At 60.1% G+C, this 23605-nt stretch overlaps 2 protein-coding genes across 2 annotated transcripts; both read right to left on the bottom strand.

The window, feature by feature from the left end:
* Positions 1-1322: 1322 nt before the first annotated feature.
* On the bottom strand, positions 1323-10959 carry FES (FES proto-oncogene, tyrosine kinase). Its single transcript, XM_038532883.1, has 19 exons — positions 10799-10959; positions 10234-10449; positions 9857-10030; positions 8193-8289; positions 7886-8069; positions 6406-6543; positions 6215-6334; positions 5928-6050; positions 5623-5809; positions 5417-5500; positions 4654-4863; positions 4214-4336; positions 3764-3817; positions 3187-3305; positions 2807-2901; positions 2582-2705; positions 2255-2412; positions 2046-2168; positions 1323-1665 (listed from the first exon to the last, which is right to left on the bottom strand). The coding sequence occupies exons 2-19, from the start codon at positions 10438-10440 to the stop codon at positions 1523-1525; spliced, it is 2463 nt and encodes an 820-aa protein (XP_038388811.1). The 5' UTR covers positions 10441-10449; positions 10799-10959; the 3' UTR covers positions 1323-1522.
* An 817-nt stretch (positions 10960-11776) lies between these two features.
* On the bottom strand, positions 11777-23399 carry FURIN (furin, paired basic amino acid cleaving enzyme). The gene is made up of 16 exons (XM_038532884.1): positions 23276-23399; positions 19367-19703; positions 18869-18967; positions 18664-18759; positions 18187-18315; positions 18002-18078; positions 17618-17706; positions 16932-17104; positions 16108-16320; positions 15548-15648; positions 15321-15424; positions 15116-15233; positions 14833-15012; positions 14310-14434; positions 14090-14200; positions 11777-13921 (listed from the first exon to the last, which is right to left on the bottom strand). Exons 2-16 carry the CDS (start codon positions 19541-19543, stop codon positions 13332-13334), a joined length of 2382 nt encoding a protein of 793 aa, XP_038388812.1. The 5' UTR covers positions 19544-19703; positions 23276-23399; the 3' UTR covers positions 11777-13331.
* Between the last annotated feature and the right edge of the window lie 206 nt (positions 23400-23605).

Raw genomic sequence — 23605 nt, forward strand, 5'->3', positions numbered from 1 at the left:
AGATTTCAGGGATCAAGTCCTGCATTGGGCTAGTGCATAGAGCCTACTTCTCCTCCCTTTGCCTGTCTCTCTGCCTCTCTCTGTGTCTCTTATGAATAGATAAATGAAATCTTAAAAAAAAAAAAAAGGAAAAAAAAGAAAGAAAATTATTTAATAGAATTAAAAAAATTTTTATTATTTATTTAATCATGAGAGACACAGAGAGAGACACACACACACAGAGAGACAGAGATGGAGGCAGAGACACAGGCAGAGGGAGAAGCAGGCTCCATGCAGGGAGCCTGATGTGGGACTCGATCCCGGGTCTCTAGGATCAGGCCCTGGACTGAAGGCGGCGCTAAACTGCTGAGCCACCGGCCTACCTGCCACCCCCACCCCCGTTTTTTTTTAATTAAAAAATAAAAACAATTTTCATCTCGTTTCCTCCTCACTGTTGCAATGGGGGCAGTGGCATGCAGAGACTCACCACATCCTACCCAGAAGCAGAAGTTCCTTGGTTCTGCTTTTGATCACTTCCAATGGATATAGTCTGACTTCTTAGTATTTTTTTCTTAATCACACTCTACCTGATTTCCTCTTGTGTACACAAGTTATCATGTTTTTAACTCCTTCAAAAATAGATATGCGCTACTTCCTCAGCTTTCTCGGAGGATGGCCACTTTGCCTCAGAGTCTTGTTGTTTTGTTTTTTGGTGCGAGAGAGGTTTGTTCCTACCTCTTTGTCTTCTTGCCCTTCTCTGGTGCTGCTGGGAAAGTTTCAGATGATTCTTATAGATTTCGGGGGATCTTTATGGACTTAGAGGAGGTGAGGGCTCCCCACTCTGCTACCCTATTGTCTTGATGGGCCAACTCCCTGAGAGGATGTTCTTTCTCTTCAGCCACCTCAGTGCCCTTTCAGGGAAGCACTTTCCCCAACTCCCATCTCCTCTCCCCTGAATCTTCTATGACTTCTGCTCACCACATAGCGTCAGCTGCTCCCTAGTGTTTATCGGCTAATGACTTTTGAATGTCAGTTGCCAGCCTTTGCTTCTACCTGGGTTTCCAGACTTCTATGTCACACCTACATCCCCATGGGCCCCTCAAACACATCTCCAAACTTCCCATTCCTCCCGCAGCTCTCTCCTCTGTCTGTGACCCTTTCAGGTAAGACACTGCCACATGTCAGGAACCTAGCATCTCTCCCTTCCCCATATCTCACAGACCATGTCAGTTTGGCCTCATGAGCCCTGCCCATCTCCCTGACCCCATTCCCCATGGCCATGGCATAGGCCCCTGGTTCTTCCTCAGACCTGCCCTCTGGAGGGGTGCACATGCCAGGAGCACTCAGTGGGCACAAGTGGTTTTATTATTTCCGCCTAGAAGAGGAAGCCCAAGCAGAAGCAGGGCTGCACAGCTGACCGAGCTACATGCCTGCCGGCAGCACTGATGCCAGTGTCCAGGGCCTGGGACTGTTAGGAGCCATCCAACAGTGGCAGCCAGAATCTTGCCCACAGAGGCCTCCAGCTTGAGAAGGGGGCCCAGCCTCACCGATGCCGCCTCCGGATGCTCTGCAGCTCCTGGTAGATGGCGCTGAAGCTGGGCCGCTGCCCGGGCTCGTAGGCCCAGCACTGCTCCATGAGCCTGAACACAGCGTCAGGGCACAGCTCTGGGCAGGGCAGGCGGCCCCCTGTGGGCACAGGCACAGCACAACAGGTGTGAGGAGTGGGCATGGGGACCCCAGCAGCTACCTTGAGTCGTAGACACTCTCAAGGGCCCCAAGGACACTGAGGTTCTAATCTCGGTCCCACTGTGTGTGACCTCTGCAAGCCTGTCTTTTCTGGCAGCAAAAGGGACACAGTAAGACCTCCCTCACTTGCCACGAAGAGTAAATGGGATGGTGTTGGCCTGGCAAACCTGGGGGGCTCCTGCCATGGCAGCTCCAGGATGACCATTGCTCTGCCCCAGTGGTGGTCAGAGGACCTGGAGGAGCCCAGCGGGAGCACGGAGAAGCTGCTGTCATGTGGGGATGCCTCACCTTTGTCTTTTTTTTTTTTTTTTTTGCCTCACCTTTTTCCACAAACTCCCGGGTCTGCTGATTGCTGAGGTTGGGGTAGGGGGAGGCTCCTAAGCTGAAGGCCTCCCAGAGCAAGATGCCAAAGCTCCACACGTCACTCTCGGAGGAGTAGCGTCCTGCAGGGAGGCAAGGTGTGAGGGGGCCGGCTGGTCCACTGGCCAGAGAGAGGGCCCTGCAGCCAGAGCAGGTGAGGCCCAGGTACCGTAGTTAAGAGCCTCCGGTGCTGTCCACTTCACAGGGACTTGTCTGAGGCCCCCTGAGGCTGCATAGATGCCATCAGCTTCTTCCCGGGACATGCCAAAGTCGCTGATCTTCAGGACGTTCTTCTCTGTCACCAGGCAGTTCCGGGCAGCCAGGTCCCTGGGTGGGGCGGACAGGGCAGAGGCCCGGGCTCCAGGAGTAGCCCTGAAGAAAGCTGCTACCCACCCCACCCCCCCGCCCCCGGCCACAGGTGGACTCCAGGCCTGGAGCAGGTGCCTGCAGCAAGGAAAGCGGGAGGGTGGTGATGCCACTGGCTCCCCTCACTCACCGGTGGATGCAACACTTGCTCTCCAGATACTCCATGCCCGCAGCCGCGTCCCCCACCATCTGCAGCAGGGTCTTCATCCTCAGCCGGGCGCCCTCTGTCCGCAGGAAGGTCAGGAAGTCGCCCCCTGGGGGTGGGTGGGGGAAGGGCAGGAGAAGCCTTGGTAAGCCTCTGGCAGAAGCCTCCTCCTCCACACGTGCCCCCTGGAGACCAGCTTCCTCTGCTCACCCTGCACGAGCTCCATGACAATGTAGATGGGCTGCTTCTGGGTGCAGACGCCAATGAGCCTTACGATATTGGGGTGGCTGTACTGCTTCAGGATCCTGGAGGGTGCCGCCACTTAGGAGCCCACCTGGGGGAGCCCCGGGAGCCCCAGGGGCACCGAGGGAGGATGGGAGAGGGCAGCACAGGAGAGGCCAGCAGGCCTGGCTGTGTGACCTTGGGGGCATCACTGAGCCTTTCTCCCTCAGCACTAAGCAGGGTTGTGGGGGGGACGACCACTTACATGGTGAGGGGCCACGAGGGAGCAAGTCAAGCGCTTTACCTCATGCCATGCATGGAGGAACCCTTTGCATGTGGAGCTCTGGGATCGTTACTTTAGCACCCACCTCGCTTCCTGTAGAAACTTGGCCTTGAGGTCAGGTGGGAGGGTCTCTCGGCAAGATTTCACCGCCACCAGAGTATTGTCGGCCCGTAGACGTCCACTGAACACTTCACCAAAGTTCCCCTGCAATGGTCTCAGGCTCCTACCAGCTTTCCCTGGACCATGGTCCTCTTCCTCACTCCCAGGGACTGGTCCTCATCTTGTCCCCACCCTCCTCAGACAGCTCAGCCATGCTCCAGAGGTGTTTACCCCTGGGTGGGGACTGGGTGCACATGGGCTAGGTAGGGAAGGTGACCTCTAACTTGCCACCTTCACAGAGAGAAGGGACACAAAAAACCCAAATTTCTCTTTAACTTGGGTTGAAAAACCATTCTTTGTCTTAAGAAAGGGACTTTTTTTTTTTCCTTAGCAGGTATTTTATAGCTCACGTGACCAAAGCGTGTCTCCCCACGCATACGAGAGCAACCTGGGGAGAAAGGGCCTGGATGGGGTGAGGGCTTGGGGGTGGGGGGTGGGGTGGGGGGCAGAAGTGGGGGAGGGGAGATCAGGCAGCCAGGAGGCTGGTAGAACACTCAACTCACCCGACCAATCTGCTCACCCAACACCAGGTCCTCGTGGTTTAGCACCCACTTGTCCTGGGGGAGGGAGGGGTTGGGGGTCGGAAGTCAGTGGAGGAAATGTGTGCTGGGCCCTGCAAGGGACCAGATGTCCCCCACCAATGCTATGTCTTTCATTTCTTGGCAACTCGGTTTGTTGGTCTGAAAAATGGGGGTTAGACAGGATCAGGATCACACTTAAACAACTTTGGGGACCAGGCGGGTGCCCTCACTGGGGGAGTGTCAGCTCTGCATGTACATGTGTGTGTTCTATGGAATGGTGAATGGCCTTGGGATTCCAACCATAGAGGGAAGCTGGCTCCCTGAGTAGTAAGGAATCACTTTGCACCCGTTTATAGACAGGAACCTGGGAGACCCTGCCTGCCTGGACACCACGTGGCACAGGTGGCATGGTCGGGCTGGGCACAGGCTCACCTTGGGCACCGCTCTGTTGAGGACAATACCACTTTTCTTGGTGAGGGGCTGCTGAGAGCGCAGTAGGTGGTCGATGAGCAAGGGGATGCTGGGAAAGCCATCCCCTTCAAGTCGGTACAGGTTCTGTGGGGCAGGAGAACCCAGGATCAGCAGCCTCCTCTGCTGGGGGGGCCCTGAGCCCTGGGAGAGGAGGGGACAGGAGGTATAGCTGGTAGAAAAGGTGCTCTCTGCTGCCGTGCCACAGCTTGGAGCCCTTCACAGGGGAGGACCCACGCCGAGGACTGTGCCTCTAGCTTGTTGCACGGACTGGGCATTCTCTGGCAATTTTCACCTCTGCCAAGGAAGCATCTACTGTGGCAGCATCTTCCTCCCCTCTCAAGACCATTCCCCTGCAGAGAGGGGGGCAGGGCAGGGAAGGCCTGAATCCAGGCCCCACTCACGTCAGCAGACTGGATGATGAAGTGCCGGGGCTGGCCATCCCACAGCACAGACAGCACATACTCCTGCTTGCCCTGGCTCTCCCGCACCAGGAAGTCCCCGGAGTGTGTCAGCAGCTCAGACACCTCTGCCCGTGGGATTGCCCCATGGTACCACAGCTGCTCATGCAGGGGCTTCTGTACCTCTGGAATGAGCTGCAGTGGTGGAGGGAGCTGGCCGGGGCAGGGGAGGGGCAACAGAGGGGAATTCAGCAATTCGTCCAGGGAGGCCACTAGGACAGACGGGAGTCACGGGGTGGGGGATTCTCTGTCTCACATCTACCCCTCTAATGCCACCTGTGTGGCATTAGAGCCCCTGGAGCAAGCAACGGACTCACCTAGTCTTGCTCTAGACAGAGCTGGGAGGGGAAGCCCAGGCTGGTGACCTCAAACTAGGCTTCTGCCTTTTGCTCCAGGCCCCAGCTATGCAATGACTCCCAGGGCAAGAAGAGCCGGGAGGTAACAAGGCTATAGCACACAGTGGGGTGAAGAGGAAGAGGGTGCTGGCTGACAAGATCTGGGGACATATGTAATCTGGAATCCCAGGGAAGACAAGGACCCCCGATAAAAGCAACCTCCTCTGGGCAGAGCCTCCTCTCTAGGGCAGCATGATTAACCCCAAACACCCTGGTGGGAGGGTCTTAGGGGGTACAGGTCTGAGATCTCCTAGCCTGGCCCACCCCAGAGAGGAGGACAGAGATACAGGCCCAGGCTGGGTTCTACTCACCGAGAACTTAGGGCGGAAGATTCCTGAGATGTGGCTCTTAAGGATCTCCAGGGTGGGTGTCCTTCCCCCTTCTCGCTCCTGCTCCTGAGGCCAGGGACAGACGTCAGCGGGTGGCCAGGCTTGGGGAGGGGGAGGGCAAAAATGAGGAGCGCGCCCCGGGGCGGGCAGGCGTGGCTGGCAGCGGCGGGCAGTGGTAGGCAGCTCACCGAAGACGATGTGGAGTGGCGGTCATCCTGTAGGAGCAGCACGGGCGGTGGTTCGCCAGGGCCCAGCTGCTCCAGCTTGGTCTGCAGCAGCTCCTGCTGGGCCTGCAGCTTGGCCTGGGTGCACAGGGCTACCTGCAGCCCCTGAAGCGCCTCCTGCAACACCTGCTTCTTGGCCAGCAGCTGCACCCTGCAGATGGGGCGGGAGAGGGGTGGTGCTCAGCCCATAGCTGGCAGCAAGGAATGGGTCAGGCCGGCTGACGAGAGGAAAGGCGGGCTGCGAGGCTGCTGTGGGCGAACCCACTCACCGCTCCCGGGGATGTGTGTTCTGTTCTTCATTCTGGAGATCGCGCTGCAGCTGAGTGACCACCTCTTGCCGGCTAAGCACTGTCTCGGTGGCCACAGCCAGTTCATCTGTCACTGAGGTCAGTCTGCACCCAAAGGAAGGGCAGTGTTAAGAGTCACACCCCTCAGATGCATCCCTGCAGAGCCAAGCAAGCCTGGCCACCTGGCTACCTGACCATAGTTCTACAGAGCTGGCACCTGCCCCTGGATACTCCAGCCCATCCCAGCCTGATGCCTAGCCAACACGCACGTGTGCTGCACACTCTCCACAGTCAGCTCATTCAGCTGCAGCTCCCCTGGCTCCAGTGGTTCGCCCTCTTCAAGCAGTGACTCATCAAAAGTGACACAGGGTGGGATGTCAGGTGCGGACCTGCAGGGGGACGGTGCTCCGTCAATGAAAAGGCCAGAAGCCCTGGTGCCCAGGGGGAGCGAGGGGCTTACCCATACTGTTGCAGGAAGCCTTGGTATTCGCTCTCAGGCTGGATGCGGGCAACAGCTGCAGCCATCTCTAGGTGAATGGCCGCCACCTCGTCCTGCACCAGGCTGCTAATCTCCAGGTACTCCTGCAGGATCTCCTTCCTGCCCCCAGACAAGAACCCTGGTCAATGGGGCCTCAGGCTGGGCAAAGCCGGCCAGCTGTGGACCCCTGGCACTGGGTTTGTAGTAGTCAGCCCTGGAGTTGACCCTCCCCTTCCCCTTCATCATTTACCAGCCAGATGACCACAGGCAAGTTACTCAATGTCTCCTTTATCTTTGCTTCCTGGTGCATATAATGATGGATGGTGGGCATTGTGATAAGGACCCAATGGAGCTAGTGTGCAAGAGTGTGGTAGGCACGAATGGCGGGGGACTCTGGGGCTCCGAAATGTGCACAGGCCTTTGACATGCTGCTGGCTCTATATCTATGTGTCTAGTCCTCTAGGACCTCAGCCTCAAGCAGCCACCTGCTTACTCGAACGTCCCAGTGGACATCTCTTAGACACTCTAACTCCATGAGTGGAAACATGAACTCTCATTCTTGTCTCCTGAACCCGTTCCTTCCCTCCCTGACCTCGTAAGTTAGCAGGAACTCCACCTTCCAGGAGTCCCCTGGACTCCACCTCACACCTCACTTCCAGTTCATGAAGAAGACACCCCAGCACCACTTTGGGAGCATACCCAGGAACCAGCACCCTGGCCCAGCGGCCACGGCCTATGGTCTACACTCTTCCAACAGCCCCCTGCCTAGCCCCCTGAAGTCTTTTCTCAACACAGTAGCACCTAAGACCTCACAATGGCTTGCTGGCCCCTCCATCACCCAGCAGCCCCCCCAAGCCCTGGACCAGTCCGGCCTCACATCTGACTCTGCCCTGCCCTGCTACTGCCTGGGCTACATCAGTGGCCCTGCTGGTCCTGGATTCCAGGCACGCTCCCACTCCAGGCCCTGTGCACCTGCTCTTCCCTCTCTGACTGGTCTAACTGCAAACACCCCTCAGTTTGCCCTGGTACCTCTGAGGCTTTCCCAGAGCACTCTACAAACAGCTGTCCCTCTTCCCTGCCCACCTTGCCTCCCCATTGCCCTTCCTTGTTGGATTTTTCTCCATAATACATAGTCTCACACATGCTACCTATGGGCAGGACTCCCTTTTCTCTCTCCAACAACACGGGTGAGCCTAGAGAACAGATGCTCCTGTCTTGTTGTTCTCTGCTGTCCTCCAGAGCCTAAAATGGGGCTCCATAAATATAATGAAACCTTGCAATAAGGGACTCTGGGGTCACACGATCCAGATATAAGCTGCTAGGCTCCAAGTGTTGGCCCAGGGCCTGTTCTCCCAGGATGATGTGACCATTCTCACAGGACCAGATCTCCTAGACCTGGCTTCTGGGCCTGGGGGCAGGGCTGAAAGGCTGTGAGGGGGGCAGGATGGGGCTACGGGCTCACAGGATGCAGGCCATCTCCTGGTGCAGGTCCTGCAGCGACTGGAGTAGACCAGGGAGCATGAGCTGGTGGTGGTGCTGGTGGTGTAGCTGCGCAGCCCGCACGCCCAGCACGTAGCGGTTGTGGTGAGCAAAGAGCTTCCACAGGCTGCGTACATACTTGTCCTTGGCCTTGTCCCGATCCTTGTCTGCCAGGTGAGGAGAGGGGTGGTGGGTGATGGTGCAGAGGCCTGGGCAGGAGATCTGGGCATCTGTGGACAGGTCATGGCTGGCTTGGGATTCCCCCTCTCCCAGAAGGGAGAGCCACAAACCTTTGCTGGCCTCCTGGTACTTGCGTCTGGCCTGGGCGCTGTCCCGTGCCAGGACTCGGTACTGGCTCTTCAGCTTCTCGATGTCCTGGTTGTGGGTCTGGGAGAGAGGAGAGGTCAGTGTGGGGACATGGGTCCCCAGGGCACAGGAGATTTCCGCCCAGCACAGGTCCCGTGGTTTTGGCAGGCTGGGCATCTAAGTCCATCCTCTGGGAAAGGCTTGGGGGCCTCTGGGGCCCAACCCCTGCTGCTGACGTTAGGTCAGAGGAGCTGGCTTAAGGACAGGCTCCTGGGGGAGGCAGAGAGGTGGGCTGGGCAGGCTATACCTGGCCCTCCTTGACCTAGAGTGATCTCTGGTGGCAGGTAGGACCTGGCGGCAGGGATGTCACATGGCCTGTGCAGTCTCTCCACAGAGCTCCTCACAGAGAAGGGCCCGTGCTCGGTTTAATGCTCTGCTGATGCCATCTTGAAACTGCACAATTTTTTCACAAGAAGCCCTGCGTTTTCATTTTTGCACCGAGTCTTGCAAATTATGTTCCTGGTGGCAGGAACAATGGATGGTCAAGACCAAAGTTCTTATCCAGTTCCCCTGTTGACACACTGGAATCCTTTGGGTAAGTCCCACCCCGTTCCTCAAAATCTTAGTTCTCCCGTCTGTAACAAATCACTGTGAAGGCTACACAAACCTTTCTTTTAAAGGGCCAGATGGTAAACACTTTAGGCTTATACCGTTACTGCAGAAATCACTCAGCTCTGTAATAGCCACAGGCAAAGGGGTGCCTCAGTGGCTCAGTTGGTTAAGCCTCTGCCTTTGACTCAGGTCATGATCTCAGGGTCCTGGGATTGAACCTCATGTCAGGCTCCTCATTCAGCAGGGAGTCGGCTTCTCCCTCTCCCTCTGCCCCCTCACCCTGCTTGTACTCTCTCGCTCTCAAATAAATAAAATCTTGGGGAAAAAAAACAGCAACAGGTAATATGAAAATGAACAAATGGGTATGGCTGGGTTCCAATTAAAGTACCCATAAAAGCAAGCCAGCCCTTGAATTGCAAGGGCTTCTGAGAAGAGGGACAGCGGGTGGCCACTGGCCACCAGGGGCCGCTGTGGCTCCACGGTGAGGCTGGGTTTGGCACAGGTGGAAGGGGTGTGGTGCAGGGGTTGCTGACCAGCACAGGATTCTGGAGGCTGAAGCAGCCAACCAGCTGCAATCACACAGCCTCTAGACCCAGCAGCAAGGCAGGGCAGGGTTCGAATGCAAGTGAGCTGACTTCACACCTCTGTGTCAGGGAGTCACACTGCTTGCTGCCTGTGGTGTGTCCGCTGCCTTGAGAGGAGTGCGCCCAGGCAGATGGCAGACAGACTAGCCCTGACTCCCCTCACTGTCTCTCAGACCCCAGAGCCAGATACCACACGTCTTGTAGGCAACGGCTGGATCACTCTTCCTACTCCCAGCACTTTCCTCGGGCCCATGGTCAGGTGACAAAATGTAGAATGAGGCCCTGCCACAGGCCAGCCCAAGTGCAGGGAGGAGGAACGGAAGCTAGGGCAAGCCTGCGGTCAGGGACTTCCACTTCCCCCAGTGAATCCAGGGGCTCTGTGCAAAACCAGCCCAGTTAGTCTCAGGCTTCGGGCAGCAATGGCCAGGTGGAGCCTAGGCTCACCTACTCACCTTGGTGAGCTCCTGCTGCAGCTGCTGCCACTGCTCGCTGTAGGTCTTACGCAGTTGCTGCCGCTCGCGGATCAGTAGGCCTAGCTTGCTGAGGGGCCCTGAGTTCAGATCCTCTGCGTGTTGCTTCAGCAATCGGCTCAGGCCCTCCGTCTGGCTGGTGATCTCTGCCCAGGACTAGATAACATGGGACAGGCAAGACAGGGGGTGGGCGACAACGGCTCCCTAGCCTGGGCCTGCCAACTCTCTGACCCTCCCTGGGGGGGGGGGGGGGTTCCAGGAAAGGAAGGGGGGCAGATATAACTGACACCCACAGGAATTCCTCAGTGGAAAGCAGGAAGGGGGGGATGAGGCAGCCCGGAGGCCCACAGAACCCCCACCTGGCTTATGAGGCTGTTGGGGCCAATGCCCCGGCCTCCACTGTCCTGGAGGGACATGTGGTGCAGCAGCCCTGCGTATTCCCTGTCACTCTTGACACGCTGGGCCATCCACTTCCTCATGCCCTCCAGAAGCCGCAGCTCAGCCTCCTGCATCTGCTGTACTGCCCCGTGGCCCTGGGTGCTGCAGAGCTCTGAAGAGAAGCCCATGGTGCCGTCCTGGGAGCAGAGGAGAGCCCCACTCTGGGTAAGGCAGCAGCTGGGGATGGAGGGGCTGGCCCTCACTGCTCCCCCTGCCTGGGGCCAAGGCCTGGCGCCAGGGTCCCCTCCCTCCCCAGGCCCTGCTCCCGGCACCCTTCCCTGGGGCACCCTTCCCAGGGGCTCGGGGTGCCCAGGACCCTCCTCCGGGCTCCAGGCAGCCCCAGCCCCGGCGGGGCCCCTGCCCTGCCGCCCGCGCCCCACCCGGGAGGTGTCCCCTCTCCCAGCCCGCCGCCCCCGCCGCCCCCGCCGCCCCCTCCTCCGCCGCCTCCCTCCGCGCGCCCCCCTGGGCCTCGGGGCGCCCGGTTACCCGCGCAGGCCGCTGCTCCGGGGCTGCCGAGGACGCCTCGGGGACGACTGCGGCCCGACTGCGGCCCGGGCGACCCTGGCCAGTTCCTGCTACGGCTTCCTCCTGCCGCGGTTTCAGTCGGCCGGCCGGGGCGGGCCCGGAGAGGGGAAGGGGCGGGCGGCAGGGCCGGCGCCCCCGACGCCTGCCGGCCCCCCTGCCCGCGGCCGCGGAAACGGAAGGGAGGAGGGGGCCGGGGAAGAATGGCCGCGCCGAGAGCCGCCCGCCCGCGCCCCCGGGGCCTGGGCAGCGCCGGGGGGGGGGGGGGGGGGGGGGGGGCGGGGGCGCGCGGCCAGGACGGGGAGGGGGCGGGGGCGGGGGCGCCTGCCCCGGGCCTCCCCACCCCGTCGGATTCCCCAAGGAGAGCTCAGGCGCCAGCCAACATTTGAATAAAAATTCCAAGTAAATATCCCCGAGGAGAGGCCTCCTTCTCCGGCGCAGGGCGCAGGGCGCAGGTCCCGTGAAGCGGCCACCACTCCCCTACCCCAGGCAGGGGCTTCCTGTCCCAAGGGAAGCCCGGGCAGGGGAGGGGCCCCGGCCGCGAGTGGACAGGTATGGAGCTTCCTGAGCGGACACTGGCCGGCAAAAACCCTCCATCGCGGTTGGGTCAGGCCCCACCTAGACCTCAGCCTCCCCGCCTAGGGGATCCTGCTGGGGGGGGGGGGCACCCCAGGGGGTGGAAGTGCTCCACTTGTCCTACTCTTGGGGCTCACACGTCCCACACCCTGGGGCCTGTCTCCAGTTGCACCCTCCTTACACATCCCACTGCTCCCCAAAGGGGGCCCTAAAACTCTGTGGGAGAGGAACTTTGGAGACCTGACTTGGGCCCACTGTTGAGAGGCCCGTGGGACAGGCTAACTGGCCCCCATCCTGGCTCCGGTCCCAGCCCGGAGGCAGTCCCGGGGTCCTAGGAAGAACGACATCACCACACAGGAGACCAGGCCTGGTTTGCATAGTCTGCACGTTTAATCACTTTAAAACCTCTAACATTATCTCGTGTCCATTAAATAGAACCAACAATGCTGGGCCTGTTTAAATTACAAGAAAAAAAAAAAAATCACTGGGCTCCAACCCAGTATCTTACAAAATCAGCCAGGCTGGCCACAAGGGTGGGGGGATGGGAGAGAAGAGGACACCCCTGGGCAGGTGGCTGGGTGCCAAGAAGGGCTAGGGGAGAGAAAGAAAAGAGGTCTCCCAGACAGGGAGGGGACTGATTGTCCTAATGGGAGGGGTGCGAAAGGCACGTCAGAAGAGGGGGACTTAAGGGGGCAGAACAGGTCAGTGCTTTCTCCACAAGGGCACAGTGTTGGGAGGGGGCTCAGTGCCACCACCTGCGCACCCCTGGCACTTGGAGAACCAGTGACCCATGAGCCCTTGGCACAATGAGCCCCATCTAAAACACGGATGACAGCCTGCCCCTCCCACCATGATCCCCTTTCCTAGGGCCCCACATGGCTTGCCCGCTGGCCTCTTCAGGACTTGGGGCTCTACTCCTCAATCTTCAGCAACATGCTGCAGCCCCCCACACCTCAGGGCCAGGGTAGCCGGGGGAACAGCAGAGCGGACAGTGGGTGTGGGAAGGTGGGTGGTCCAGCTGCTACCCCCATTAAAAATACAAAAAAAAAAAAAAAATCAGCATCTAAAGTGAAATAATCACAAAGTGAAAATATATCCTCAAACAGCCCCTGAGATCCCCACAGGGGAAAGCAGCATTGGGTGGGAGGCGGGAGAGGCCGGCCAGGCCACCGTCCCTCCCCACCACCCACCCAGGGGCTCCGGGACTGTGAGTGCCAACAGCCCAGGCAGCCCCGGGCTCAGAAAACAGGGACTTGGGCCCTGGCGGGAGGGGAGGGGGCCCGAGAAGGTAGGGCAGTCAGGACACCAGCACGGGGCTTGGCGGGTGGCCAGCTGTGGCAGAGATGGGCAGAGGGACATACGACTGCGCACGCACCCTGGAAGCACCTGCCTTGCCTCGGTCCCTTCCTTTGATCACCGCTTCCTCAAGAGGCTCACCAGACATGGGGGACGGGGTCAGGGATACGAAAGCCCTTGGAGAGGTGGCCTCCTCCTTCCAATATCCCCTCGGCCAGCCTCCCTGCTGCCTGGATGGGGACCATTATTGCTTTAGAGGAACAGGGAAGGGACAAGAGCCACAGCCCGGGTCAGGATCCCGAAAGAGAAGGGCTGACCCTCTTCACTCCGCAGGGAACACTGGCTGGGGCCTGGACCTCAGAAAGCTGCCCTAAAGGTTCCACTCCTTTCTCCACACAGAAGAGGTGCTGGAGGTGGGGCGAGGCCCTTGCTCGCCCCCCCAGCTGTTCCTGGGGCCCCGCCTCCGGCAGCCAGGTGGCCCAAAGGTAGGGTGGGAAGGCAGTCTCTGCCCCTCCTGCCTCCCAGCTGGGGTCCAAACCCAGTCCCAAGATTAAAAAAATACTTTGGTGAATTAAAAAGTGCCCAAGGAAGGGATGGGCTTGAAGGGGCAGGCAGTAGGCGCTTGTCAAAGGGCGCTCTGGTCTTTGATAAAGGCGGTCCTCTCGCCCCGGCCCTCGTCCTCTTCTGAGTCAGATGGGCACTCTTCCTGCCAAGCTTCGGGGGGCAGCCCCTTATAGGATATGAGGCCACGGTCCATGGTGTACACCTTTACCCCCCGGAAGCTGAAGCCCGAGCGCAGCTGCAGAACCAGGAAGACAGTGACGAAGACCAGCACGATGAAGGCGCAGCTGAGGCCAGCCACCACCTCTGGCAGGTGCGAGGGTAGCAGGCCTGCCCGTGGCCGGGGCTCCGCCTCCACCTCTGCGGGTGGCCGGGGTGGCTGCTGCTGGGGTGACTCGCGGCTGCTCTGGCTCTGCCGGGAGCATGTCTGCTCCACGGGGTCCAGGGAGGCATGGCTGGGGCAGCTGAGGCAGTCCGTGGGGGCCAGCCCCTGGCATGTGGCACACGAGGTGTGGCAGGGGGCACAGACACTGGCCCGGATGATCTCCACATCGTTCTCGGTGCTATAGTGTGTGTCGAGGACTTGGGGAGTGAAGCCTGACGGGCAGTGCTGGACGCAGCTCTTCTGGTGCAGGGAGAAGCCTTCCTCGCACACTGCCAGCATGGGAGAGAAGGTGGGTGTCAGCCAAACTTTCAGCCCCAGAGTTATGGTCATCCTAAGGGCTCTTCAAACCCCTTCTCCACCTAGCACTGGGCTTTGGGACAGGTCCCCTCTGTACCCCCCAACCCTAACCCCAAACCCCAACAGCCACCACTACTGACCCACACAGGCCTGGCTGGTTGTGAGGGTCTTGCAGCCACTGCTCTCAGGAGGTGTGTGCAGCCCCTCAGGGGCTGTGCCGTACAGCACAAGGGTGAACTTGGTCAGTGTCCCTATTCCAAGGTAGGGGAGGAGGAAAGAGGGGTTAGGGAGCACTGGCACCACGGCCAGAATCCCAGAACCCACCAGCTCTCCTGCCCAGTCCTCAGGCATCCCTGGTACCATAGTTGTTGGCTTCGCTGGTGTTTTCAATCTCCAGAACCCACTCGCCAGAGGGGTCCTCATCCCAGGAATGGGTTGTCATGAAGGCCCAGTCATTAAACCCATCTGCGGAGTAGTCGTGAGGCCTAGGGGAAGAGGGTGTCCGTGACTGTTGGAGGCCTCTGGGAGACCCCAGCCAGGGGACGCCGAGGCCACAACACATGGACCATACGCCCTCCTCCAGCACAGCACCAACCCCACTGGGCAGGAAATGTCTATTGCTGCTTTCCAGTAGGCCAGATGTTCTCAGTCAGAGGATTCTGGAAACATGGAAGGTGCTTGCTGCGCACAGGCAGGCACACTACCAGCATGTGATGAGTAGAAGCCAGGGATCCCTTGAGTGTAGGACAGTCTCATAGAACAAAATCATCCGTCTCCTAAAGTGCCACCAGCACTCCCGAGAATGCAGTGGCTACTAAGACTGTGATGAGTCTAAGAATGTGTGTGAGTGGGAAGGAAGCTGGGCAGGGGAGAAGACAAGCACCTGGCAGCCAGCAGGGTGGAACGGGTGCCCATGGGGCTGACCAGGTGGATGGCCAAGTCGCCACGGCGATTGTAGGACAGGGTGAGGCGGGCCTGTGCGTGCTCCAGCCGTGTGATGTGGCTGGGCTCCCCCAGGCAGGCGGTCACAGTCTTCCGCACCTCCAGCCGCTTCCCGATGTCCCTGTACAGACAGCAGCAGGGACGGTCTGCCAGCCTGCCCCAGAGGGCACCCCCTGTAACCCTCAGGCCCCACCCGCCCCTCCCAGCTGGGGTCCAGCCCTCACTTGGGTTCAGTGAGGATGTCAATGATGCATTTCCTCTGGGGGGGCACCGTCGTCCAGTTCTGGGCCAGGGTCACCATGGCACCTGCGTCCAACAGCCCGTAGCCATACGAATGGCTCACTGTGGGGCAGGGAAGGCGGGGTCAGCTGGGAGGCAGAGGGCCCCCACCTTACCCCGGTCCAGTGCACCAGGCCACCCTGTCCTCACCTTTCCGGCCCACACCATTGGTGGCCCAATCATTAGCATTGAGGTGAGCTGGCTTTGAGGTCTGTACCACCAGGTGCTGCATGTCTCGCCAGGTGAGGTTCTTACTGCAGAGGTGGGAAGGACAGGCCAGGGCTCAGTCTCCTTAGAGAGAAGGTGGAGACAAAAAGGGCTGCCCTGCAGGGGGCGCTGGTGGGGACAGGGTTGCTCCTCAGTCCCCAATGACTTACTTGGCTTCCAGGGTGAGGGCGATGATGCCAGCCGCCAAGGGGGCCGAGGCTGAGGTGCCAGTGTGAGACTCGGTACACTTCTGACGCAAGTCTGTGGTCACCTACCATGAGAACAGTGTTGGGCCTGTGATGGGTGCAGGGACTAGGAGGCTGCCTGCCCGCAGGCCCAGAGCACCAACAGACAGCAGGGGAGCCAGGGCCAGGACACCTCAGTCCCAGCTGCTGCCTCACTCACTGGCTGTGAACAGACCAATGCCTGGCCCTTTCTGGGCCTCAGTGTCCCAAGGTGCGAGGGGTTGAGCACCAGGCTGGAGACTATTCAGGGCCGTGCACATCTTTAGACAGAGTCTACACTTCTCAAGGGTTTCAGACAGCCCCATGACCCCATTCTCAGTCCCAGTGAGCCCCCCAGCTCCCGTTCCGTGAGGCCTGAGCCACCAACCCCTGCCACTAGTGGTCTGGAAAGCCCCCGCCCTTCGCCCCCCCAGCCAGCAGGCAGCCCTATCTTCAGATCCTCCCACCCCCCCGCCAGCAGCCCCCTGAACCAGGGTGGGACTCACGATCTGCTTCTCGTTCTGGTTGCCACTGCTGTAGGTGCTGGCCAGCGTGGACGAGCAGGCCTCACTGTACCAGGGCACATTGCCGAGCTGCGTGGCGCTGCTGATGGACAGCGTGTAGATGCTGTTGGTGTAGCCGTCACAGTTGCAGCTGTCGTGCTCGCGGCCCCCGTTCCCCGAGGCCCACACAAAGATGGAGCCCAGTCCCCCGCGGCCCTGTGGACAGTGTGTGCCAGGGTCACTGGCAGGTGGGGCCTGGGGAGGCCTGGCGGGAGGGTGCTGCTGCTGGGGACTGGGAAGGCTGGGGCTCCATCCCCAAGGGCCCTTCCTCCACACCCCATGAGACCCCTGCTGGGTCAGGTGCTTGTGCTGGACAACAGACCTGGGCTGCTACCAAAATGTCCAGACTGGTGATTCCCAGGGGCTGGAATGATGGGTGATTTTTCACTTATTTTTCTTTTTTTCTGTACATCTAGTCCATTAACATTTTAATAAATATGCCTTGTGTAAAATTAAAGTGTAACACAAGGGACGCCTAGGTGGCTCAGTGGTTGAGCGTTTGCCTTTGGCTCGGGCATGATCCCGGAATTCCGAGATCGAGTCCCACATCTGGTTTCCTGAATGGAGCCTGCTTCTCCCTCTGCCTGTGTCTCTGCCTCTCTCTCTCTGTCTCTTATGAATAAATAAAATCTTAAAAAAAATTAAAGTGTAACACAAGAATAAACAAACAAAAACAGGGAAACACAGGGAGAAAGCTAGGAGAGACTGCCCAGCGTCCTGGAGAGGCCAAGCCGGGACACCTCCTGAGGAATCCCGTGCCTCCGCACCTGGCTAACCCCCCGGAAGAAGGCCTCCTCGGCAAGGCGTGCAGGTCCATCCACGGTCTTGCCGTCATCCTCAGGACCCCAGCTGGCACTGTAGATGTGGATGTGGTTGGGATTCAGGCCCAGAGAGCGAGCCTCCACCGCGTCTGTCACCTCGCCGTCCAGCATGCGCACCCCTGGCCGTGGAGGGGGGTGAGGAGAGGGATACTGCGTGGGTCTAGCTTCTAGGGGCACCCCCCCCCCAAAGCACACCCAGCCCTGCACCTAGAGGACACGCAGGGGAAGGCAGAGGCCAGTGCTGGGAAACCCTGAGCCCTAACTCCCTGGCCTGCCTCTGGCTCTCCAGGGCAAGACCCCAAATGGAGAGAGAACACATCCTGCCTTCAACCACATATCCTGGCTTAGAATGAGCCTCTGCATTCTTAAGGGACCGTGATGATCAAACCCTGCCATGTAAGATGTCAGAGGATTCAGGGAGGATCCTGCTAAGAAACCCTCGCCCTGCCCCACAGCACAGGGCCACCAGCACTGGTGGCCTGGCTTGAGTTGTCAAAGATTCTCTAAGGAACAGCCGTGTGGTCAAAAGGATCCCCAGTGGCAAAGTGTCAGGCACTGGCCAGACGGTAAGCAGGTAGAGAAGATCCCAAAGGGCCCTCCCAAAGGACAGGGCTGTCAAGTCCCACACCCACCTCCAATACGGGCATTGTAGGCCACGCCAACACCACAGACACCGTTGTTGGCCACTGCGGCCACCTCGCCTGCACACCGTGTGCCATGCCTGCCGGGACCAACAGCATGACATTAGCAGCGGAAAGAACATGGCAGGTGCAGCCTGAGGAATAGGACGGATCAGCATCCCCCTCCCCCACCAGCCACGATCACTGCCCCACCTGTGTGTACAGTCCCCTCCCACAATGTCCACTCTGTGGCCACCTCTACTCTGAGCAAAACTGGAGCAGGACTATGGGAACTTCAGCCTACTGGGGGAGCAGGTCTTAACCCAGGATCAACCCTGCTTCCTCAGTACAAGAGAAGAGAGGTAAGGCAGGGGCCAGGGGCCTGCCATCACTTACCTATTATCATTCATCTGTGTGTACCGAGGCTGGGGGTCAGGGTCCTGGTCATTAACATCAAAGCTGGCCCCAGGATCCTGGAGAGGACATGGCCATCATCAGGAGCAGTCTGACTGTAGCTGGCAGGGCAGGACTACCAAGACACCCCTCAAGAGGGATCGTGCCTCCCTCCCCCACCTCCTCACATAATTGCCTGCCAAGTCTGGATGGTTCTTCTCGATGCCGTCGTCCAGAATGGAGACCACAATGCCATGCCCCGTGTAGCCCTGAGCCCAGGCCTCCTTCACGTTCAGGTCCCGCTGGGTGACACCAGACTGCAGAGACACCAACCCCAGCACTCCAGGACTTACAGGATGTGACTGGTTGTGTGAGATTAGGGGGACCCCCGAGGAATCCCTTCACTGCCCCTAAAACCTCTTTCTCCATCTGCCCCTGCTCCTGCAATGCTAGCCTTGGTCAGCTGGGTTCCATGGGAGTGTAAAGAACTCTGAATGGGCAACCCCCAGGCTTAGCAGGAAGGGCTGGGGAGACAGGGCTTGGCAGACAGAAAGAGGAAGAATGAGGGGAGGCCGCCAAGTCAGCCTCATTCTCCCATGAAAGCCCTCAGTGGCCGGATGGATACTGCCAGGGAGGAGGACCCATGACCTGAGGAAGCAACGTACCAGGTACCACTGCTGGGGAAATTTGGGGTCTGTGGGCTCCTGGTACACATCCCGTTTGATCCTTCGCTTTGCCACCTGCTGCTCCAGCCACTGCACCTGTGACAGAGTGTGGGGGGGGCATGTGGGCAGAGGAGGGAAGGCCAGGAGAGGCTCCAGAGAGGGGGAAGGGAAGGGTGGCAGCAAGAGGGGCTGGGGCCGCACTCACTTGAGGCTCCCTCTGCAGCCGGCTGTGCCGCGGGTGGTGAGGCGACAGGGACCGCTTTGTCACCGCTCGATGCCAGAAGTGGTAATAGTCGCCGAAGATCTGCAACGGAGCAGGGAGACTGAGCTAGGCTTTCCATCTGTCAGTCCCTGGGGAGGCAGCGGACGGGGGTGGACAACCGGGCTGCAAGGGGAGGCTTGCAACGGCAGGGGGTGGTAGGGCATCTGTTCCCTGCCCAGGACCCCGCGAGGAGGTGCAGGGCACGGAGAGGGACTCACCCTCCCTGGGACAGTCTGCTCCTCCGAACAACCTATGTCAGAAGCCCAAGAGCAGGAGGAGCCACTGCTCCCATCCCCCTTGCCACCCAGAACGTGCCTACTCCCCAGATGGCCGGAGAAGATCAGCCACAGCTCCTGGTCCTGGTGCCTGAACCCCTGCCCTCACCAACCCCACCGCAGTGAACACCCTATGCCTAGGCCAGCAGGCAGTCAGAGCACCTACCTGACCCAAGTTGAGGAAGCCGTGCTTGCGTGCCAGGCTGTCAGCCACGGCTGGGCCTCCGGGAATGTGCACAGCCCAGGTGTTGGTGTAGACCTTCTGGCCACGGGCGTCGGCTGCCAGCAGGACCAAGGCTCCTGCTGCTGCTACCACCCATAGCAACCAGGGCCTCAGCTCCATGGGGGGGACAGGTGGCCGGGACCCCGGAGCCCCCGTCTCCTTGGCCTGGTCACAGGGCCTCGGCTCCCGCGTGCCTGCTCACTGCCTGTGGCCCGGGGCTGACTGGTGGGGGCATGGGGCCGAGCAGGGCAGGGCTGTGAGGGGAGGAGGGCTGCCGGCTCTGAGGGAACAAGGGAGGAAGAGGGGGAGACAGTCGGTCACCCCAGCCACGTGCTAAAGCTGCCTTCCCACCCCATGGCTCAATCCAGGCCTGCAAAGGGCCCCGGGGGAGACGGGGGGAATCCAGCTCCCCGCCAGGTCAGCCAGCCAGCCAGATGGACGGACCCCCTCCACACAGACACACAGACACACAGACACACACACACACACGGCTCCTAAGCCTCCTTCCACACAAGAATACGGAAGTGGGATGAAGAGTATCAGGCTTGAGTCATCCAAAATCAGAAACAACAACAGAATAAATGTTCACCACAAAGTAAGAAAGACATGGGTTATAACGCAGTATGTCTACACATGACCCCATTTTGTTTTTAAAGAACTATTTATACATGTATACTTATATATAGCCACAAAACAAAATCTGGAAGAACACATGCTGAAACGTTAACGATTCTCTCAAGATGGTGATGATTACAAATAACTGTTATTTTCTTCTTTGTATCATTATATATTTTCCAAATTCCGAGGTACATTTTATAAAATGTTGGCTTCTCAAAGTTTTTTAATGGGTGGTGTCTACACAGCTCACTAGGGTTTCCTGGCCCAGCAAAGCAGACCCAGCCACAGGGAGTTACCTGCAAAGACCCACAGCCCCTGGGAAGAAACACTGGGTGACCCTCAGAGGGATGGGGTTTTGGGGGCCAAACACAGAGATTCCTGTGGAGGACTTCACCTCCCTCCACAGGTAGCCCCCAGACTGGTGACCATCAGCAAAGTCAAGGACCCAGCCTCTTTTAGGCTGTTTCCTGGGGAACACTGGGGCCGCCAGCCCTGCCTGAAGCGGGCCTAGGCGCAGAGGCCCCCAGCAGCCTCCTAGCACTCCACGCCCACCAGCCTTGCGTAATCTGAGCCCAGGCAGCCAGGGCAAACACTGGCTGCTGAGCCAGGAGCGCCAAGGTGAGGCTGAATCAATAGTCTGCGTGTTGTTTTTCCTCCTTCAGCAAACAGACAGCAGGACCTCTCTGCCCGGGGCCACATAACTGTCCCCACTTAGGGCCCCTGACTAGCTAGAAGCCAAGCCCCTGGGGTGGGGAGAGGCTGGGGGAGGCCCCAGCGGGGCTGCTGGAGGTATCCTGTCTCAGTGCCAAGCTCATTGAGCAGACAGCCTGCCCACAGGGCCCCGGATGCCCCCACCACTCCCAACCCCAAAGGAGGCCACGCTACCACACAGCAAAAATGAAGCTCCCCAGCTCACCCAGGCAGAGGGAAGCTGGGCAGGTGGCCTCCTCACTGGGAAACCTTGCTTCTCCAGGGGCTCCCCTCAGCCACGACCAGTCTCCCTGGCTGCTCCTACTGCAGTCCCACCCTGCAGGCTGGGAGGGACTCAACACACAATTCCCAGAGTATTTTCAGTTTACACCAAAATAACCTGACAGCTGATGGCAGGAGGCATCCACAGTACCACTCCTCCTCACCCTGGATGGGGCAGAGTCCATGGGGCTCCAGGACAGGCCCATGATGCCTTGGGCCACCAAGTTCCGGAAAGTCAGTCTTAGCAATGGCTGCGTGGCCAAACATAGGTCCTAGGGTGTGAAGAGACCCCAAGTGCCTCATTTAATAGAGGATGTGGGGCTCTGAGGGCAGAGCCAGATAGGAACAAAGCTTCTTCTGCCCACTGCAATAGTCACCACATGGGTGTAGATGGCAATTAAGCCGCCCCAGACCACAGCGCTGTGAGCTCCGCCGAAGCCCCCAAAACCAAGACGGGCTCATCTGGGTCCAGCCCAGGTTCTAGCACATTGTGAATGGAGCTGCAGCTGCTCAGCATTAAAGGTGATTAACCAATTATTTAATTACCCTGCAGCACCCAAAGAGAAAGCAGGCCTCAGGACAACCCAACAATCCCCCAAGAAAGGGCCTGCCTCCCTTGGCCCAGCATCCCTGGCCACGGTGAGCTGTGGATATGGCTTCCATAGAGCCCTGAAGCCCCTGGACAGCCCTCCCTCAGCATCCCGGAGGGAGGGAAGATCCCTACCCACTCCCCTCCCAAAAGAGCAGGCGCTGAGAACAATGAATGAATGGGCTTCTCCCCACCCCCATCCCAGACTCTGACTCACCCTCTGAGTCCCAGTTCTGCTTAAACCCCCCAGGCTTGCTGTATTTCTAGCCTCCTTCGATGCCCCCTCACATGGGACTCCATGTCCCCTCACATGGGACTCATGGGACTCGGCTCTGTGCTGTGGGCACAGAGAAAGCTGGGAGTGCTCTTTCTGGCTGTGTTCTAAGGTCTCCGGAACCTCCAACACAGATGGCCACTCTGAAGCATCAAACTGAACCTACCCCCAGGTCCGGCTGCTGTTTCCCAGGCACTGAGGGTCTGGTGTGGATAGGATCCAGTCTCTCTTTCCAGCAGATAGCAAGCCAGGTCCTGTTACAGGCACCCTGAGGCTCCCCTGAAATTCTGATTTCCAGTCCTTGCTCAAACTACTCATTTGCTGTGTGATCTCAAACAAGTAACTTCCTCTCTCTGGGCCTCAATTTCCCTGGTGGTAAAAACTGCTAGACCCGAGATTGTCAAACTTTTTTTTTTTTTTTAAAGCCACATAATCCTTTTATTTAAAAAAATCAAATCTTAGGTGGAAACCCCATATAGGAAACAGTAAAATCTGGGCTGCTCTGGTTGAGACACGTCAAGCTTGGCTACTCTTTCTGCACTGTGTCCACACCTGGCCAGCAGCTGCCCAGCCCTCACCAGGCCCCCACACCTGGGCTCGCCCTCACACTTCCCAAGTCAAAAATAGAATTCCCACACCTTCCCCGGGGCAGAGGGTCCGCGCCCCCCGCCCCCTCGGGGCTCGCGGAGAGCAGGTACCGACCAGGCACAGTGACTGCTGTCAGACCTGTCTGGCAGGCAGGCAGCCCCGCAGTCGGGCCACCCCACGAGGGAAGCAGGGGCCTGAGCCAGGCCGCGGCGGGAGGTAGCCCCAGCAGCGACCCGCGCCCTGAGCCAGCCCGGCCAGCCCGCGGAGCCCGCACCTGAGCCTCGGTCGCCCAGGTGTGCGGGCGGGGGCGAGGCCGGGCCCGGAATCACCCCCTCCGCGACCGCGGGCTGGCGGGGCTGGGGAGCCGGCGGCGGCCCCCGGCGGCCCGCGGAGGGGCGGGAGCGCCGGCGCCTCTGGGATTCTCTCCCCATCCCGCCCCCAGCGGGGGCCCCGCGGACGCTTCCTGAGGTCAGAGGGCTCGCCCCGGCCCCGAGCGGAAAAGTACCGGCACCGGCAGGGCCCGGGGGCCGAGGCGGGCCCGGCGCGCTCAGGTGGGCTGCGGGGCGCCCTTCCTGCTCCCCGCGGCTCCACCCTCGGGCCGGCCCCCGGGCCAGGTCCCAACGCCTGGCGGGCAGCGGGGGCCGCGGGGCCCGGGTCAGCGCCGCCCCGACCCTCCCGCCCGGGCGCCGGGGCGCCGGGGCCGCGGAGCCCACTCCCGGCGCACAGCGGCCCAGTCCGGCCGGCTCTCCCCGGGCCCGGCGCCCGCGCGCCCCGGCGCGCCGCCTCCCGGGCCCCGCGCCCTCCTGCTTACCCGAGGGAGCCCAGGCGGGTAACTTTTCCAGGCGAGCGCCGCGGCGGCTCGGGCGCCCCTCGGCCGAGCGGAGAGCCCGGCGGCGGGGGCCTGGGCTCGGCGCCGTCCCCGCGCCCAGCAGCAGCGTCACCGCGCGGAGGCGGGGAGGCGCGGCGGGCGGCCTCGGCCCGGCCCGCGACCAGGGCAGGGCTCGGCCTGGGCTCGGGCTCCAGCGCGGGCGGGGGCAGCGCCGGGCCGCGGCGACGCTGCTTGTTTACTCCGGCCGCTGTCAGCGGCTGCGGCGGCCCGGGCTCCTCCTCCTCCGCCGCCGCGCCCCTCCCCCTCGCGGCG

The sequence above is a fragment of the Canis lupus genome, chromosome 3, assembly GCF_011100685.1.
Source record: "Canis lupus familiaris isolate Mischka breed German Shepherd chromosome 3, alternate assembly UU_Cfam_GSD_1.0, whole genome shotgun sequence".
Classification (NCBI taxonomy): domain Eukaryota; kingdom Metazoa; phylum Chordata; class Mammalia; order Carnivora; family Canidae; genus Canis; species Canis lupus.

What these genes read in the sequence shown, in the direction of transcription:
- FES (XM_038532883.1), bottom strand. Translation starts at nt 10,440, where the DNA reads ATGGGCTTCTCTTCAGAGCTCTGCAGCACCCAGGGCCACGGGGCAGTA. An exon ending in AGCAAGTGTTGCATCCACCG is followed by an intron (nt 2,413 to 2,581) that starts GTGAGTGAGGGG and finishes CGCCCCACCCAG; the next exon opens with GGACCTGGCTGCCCGGAACT. An exon ending in CCGGGAGTTTGTGGAAAAAG is followed by an intron (nt 1,666 to 2,045) that starts GTGAGGCAAAAA and finishes CTGTGCCCACAG; the next exon opens with GGGGCCGCCTGCCCTGCCCA.
- FURIN (XM_038532884.1), bottom strand. Translation starts at nt 19,543, where the DNA reads ATGGAGCTGAGGCCCTGGTTGCTATGGGTGGTAGCAGCAGCAGGAGCC. An exon ending in CAGACTTGGCAGGCAATTAT is followed by an intron (nt 18,079 to 18,186) that starts GTGAGGAGGTGG and finishes TGTCCTCTCCAG; the next exon opens with GATCCTGGGGCCAGCTTTGA. An exon ending in CAGCGAAGCCAACAACTATG is followed by an intron (nt 14,201 to 14,309) that starts GTACCAGGGATG and finishes ACCTTGGAATAG; the next exon opens with GGACACTGACCAAGTTCACC.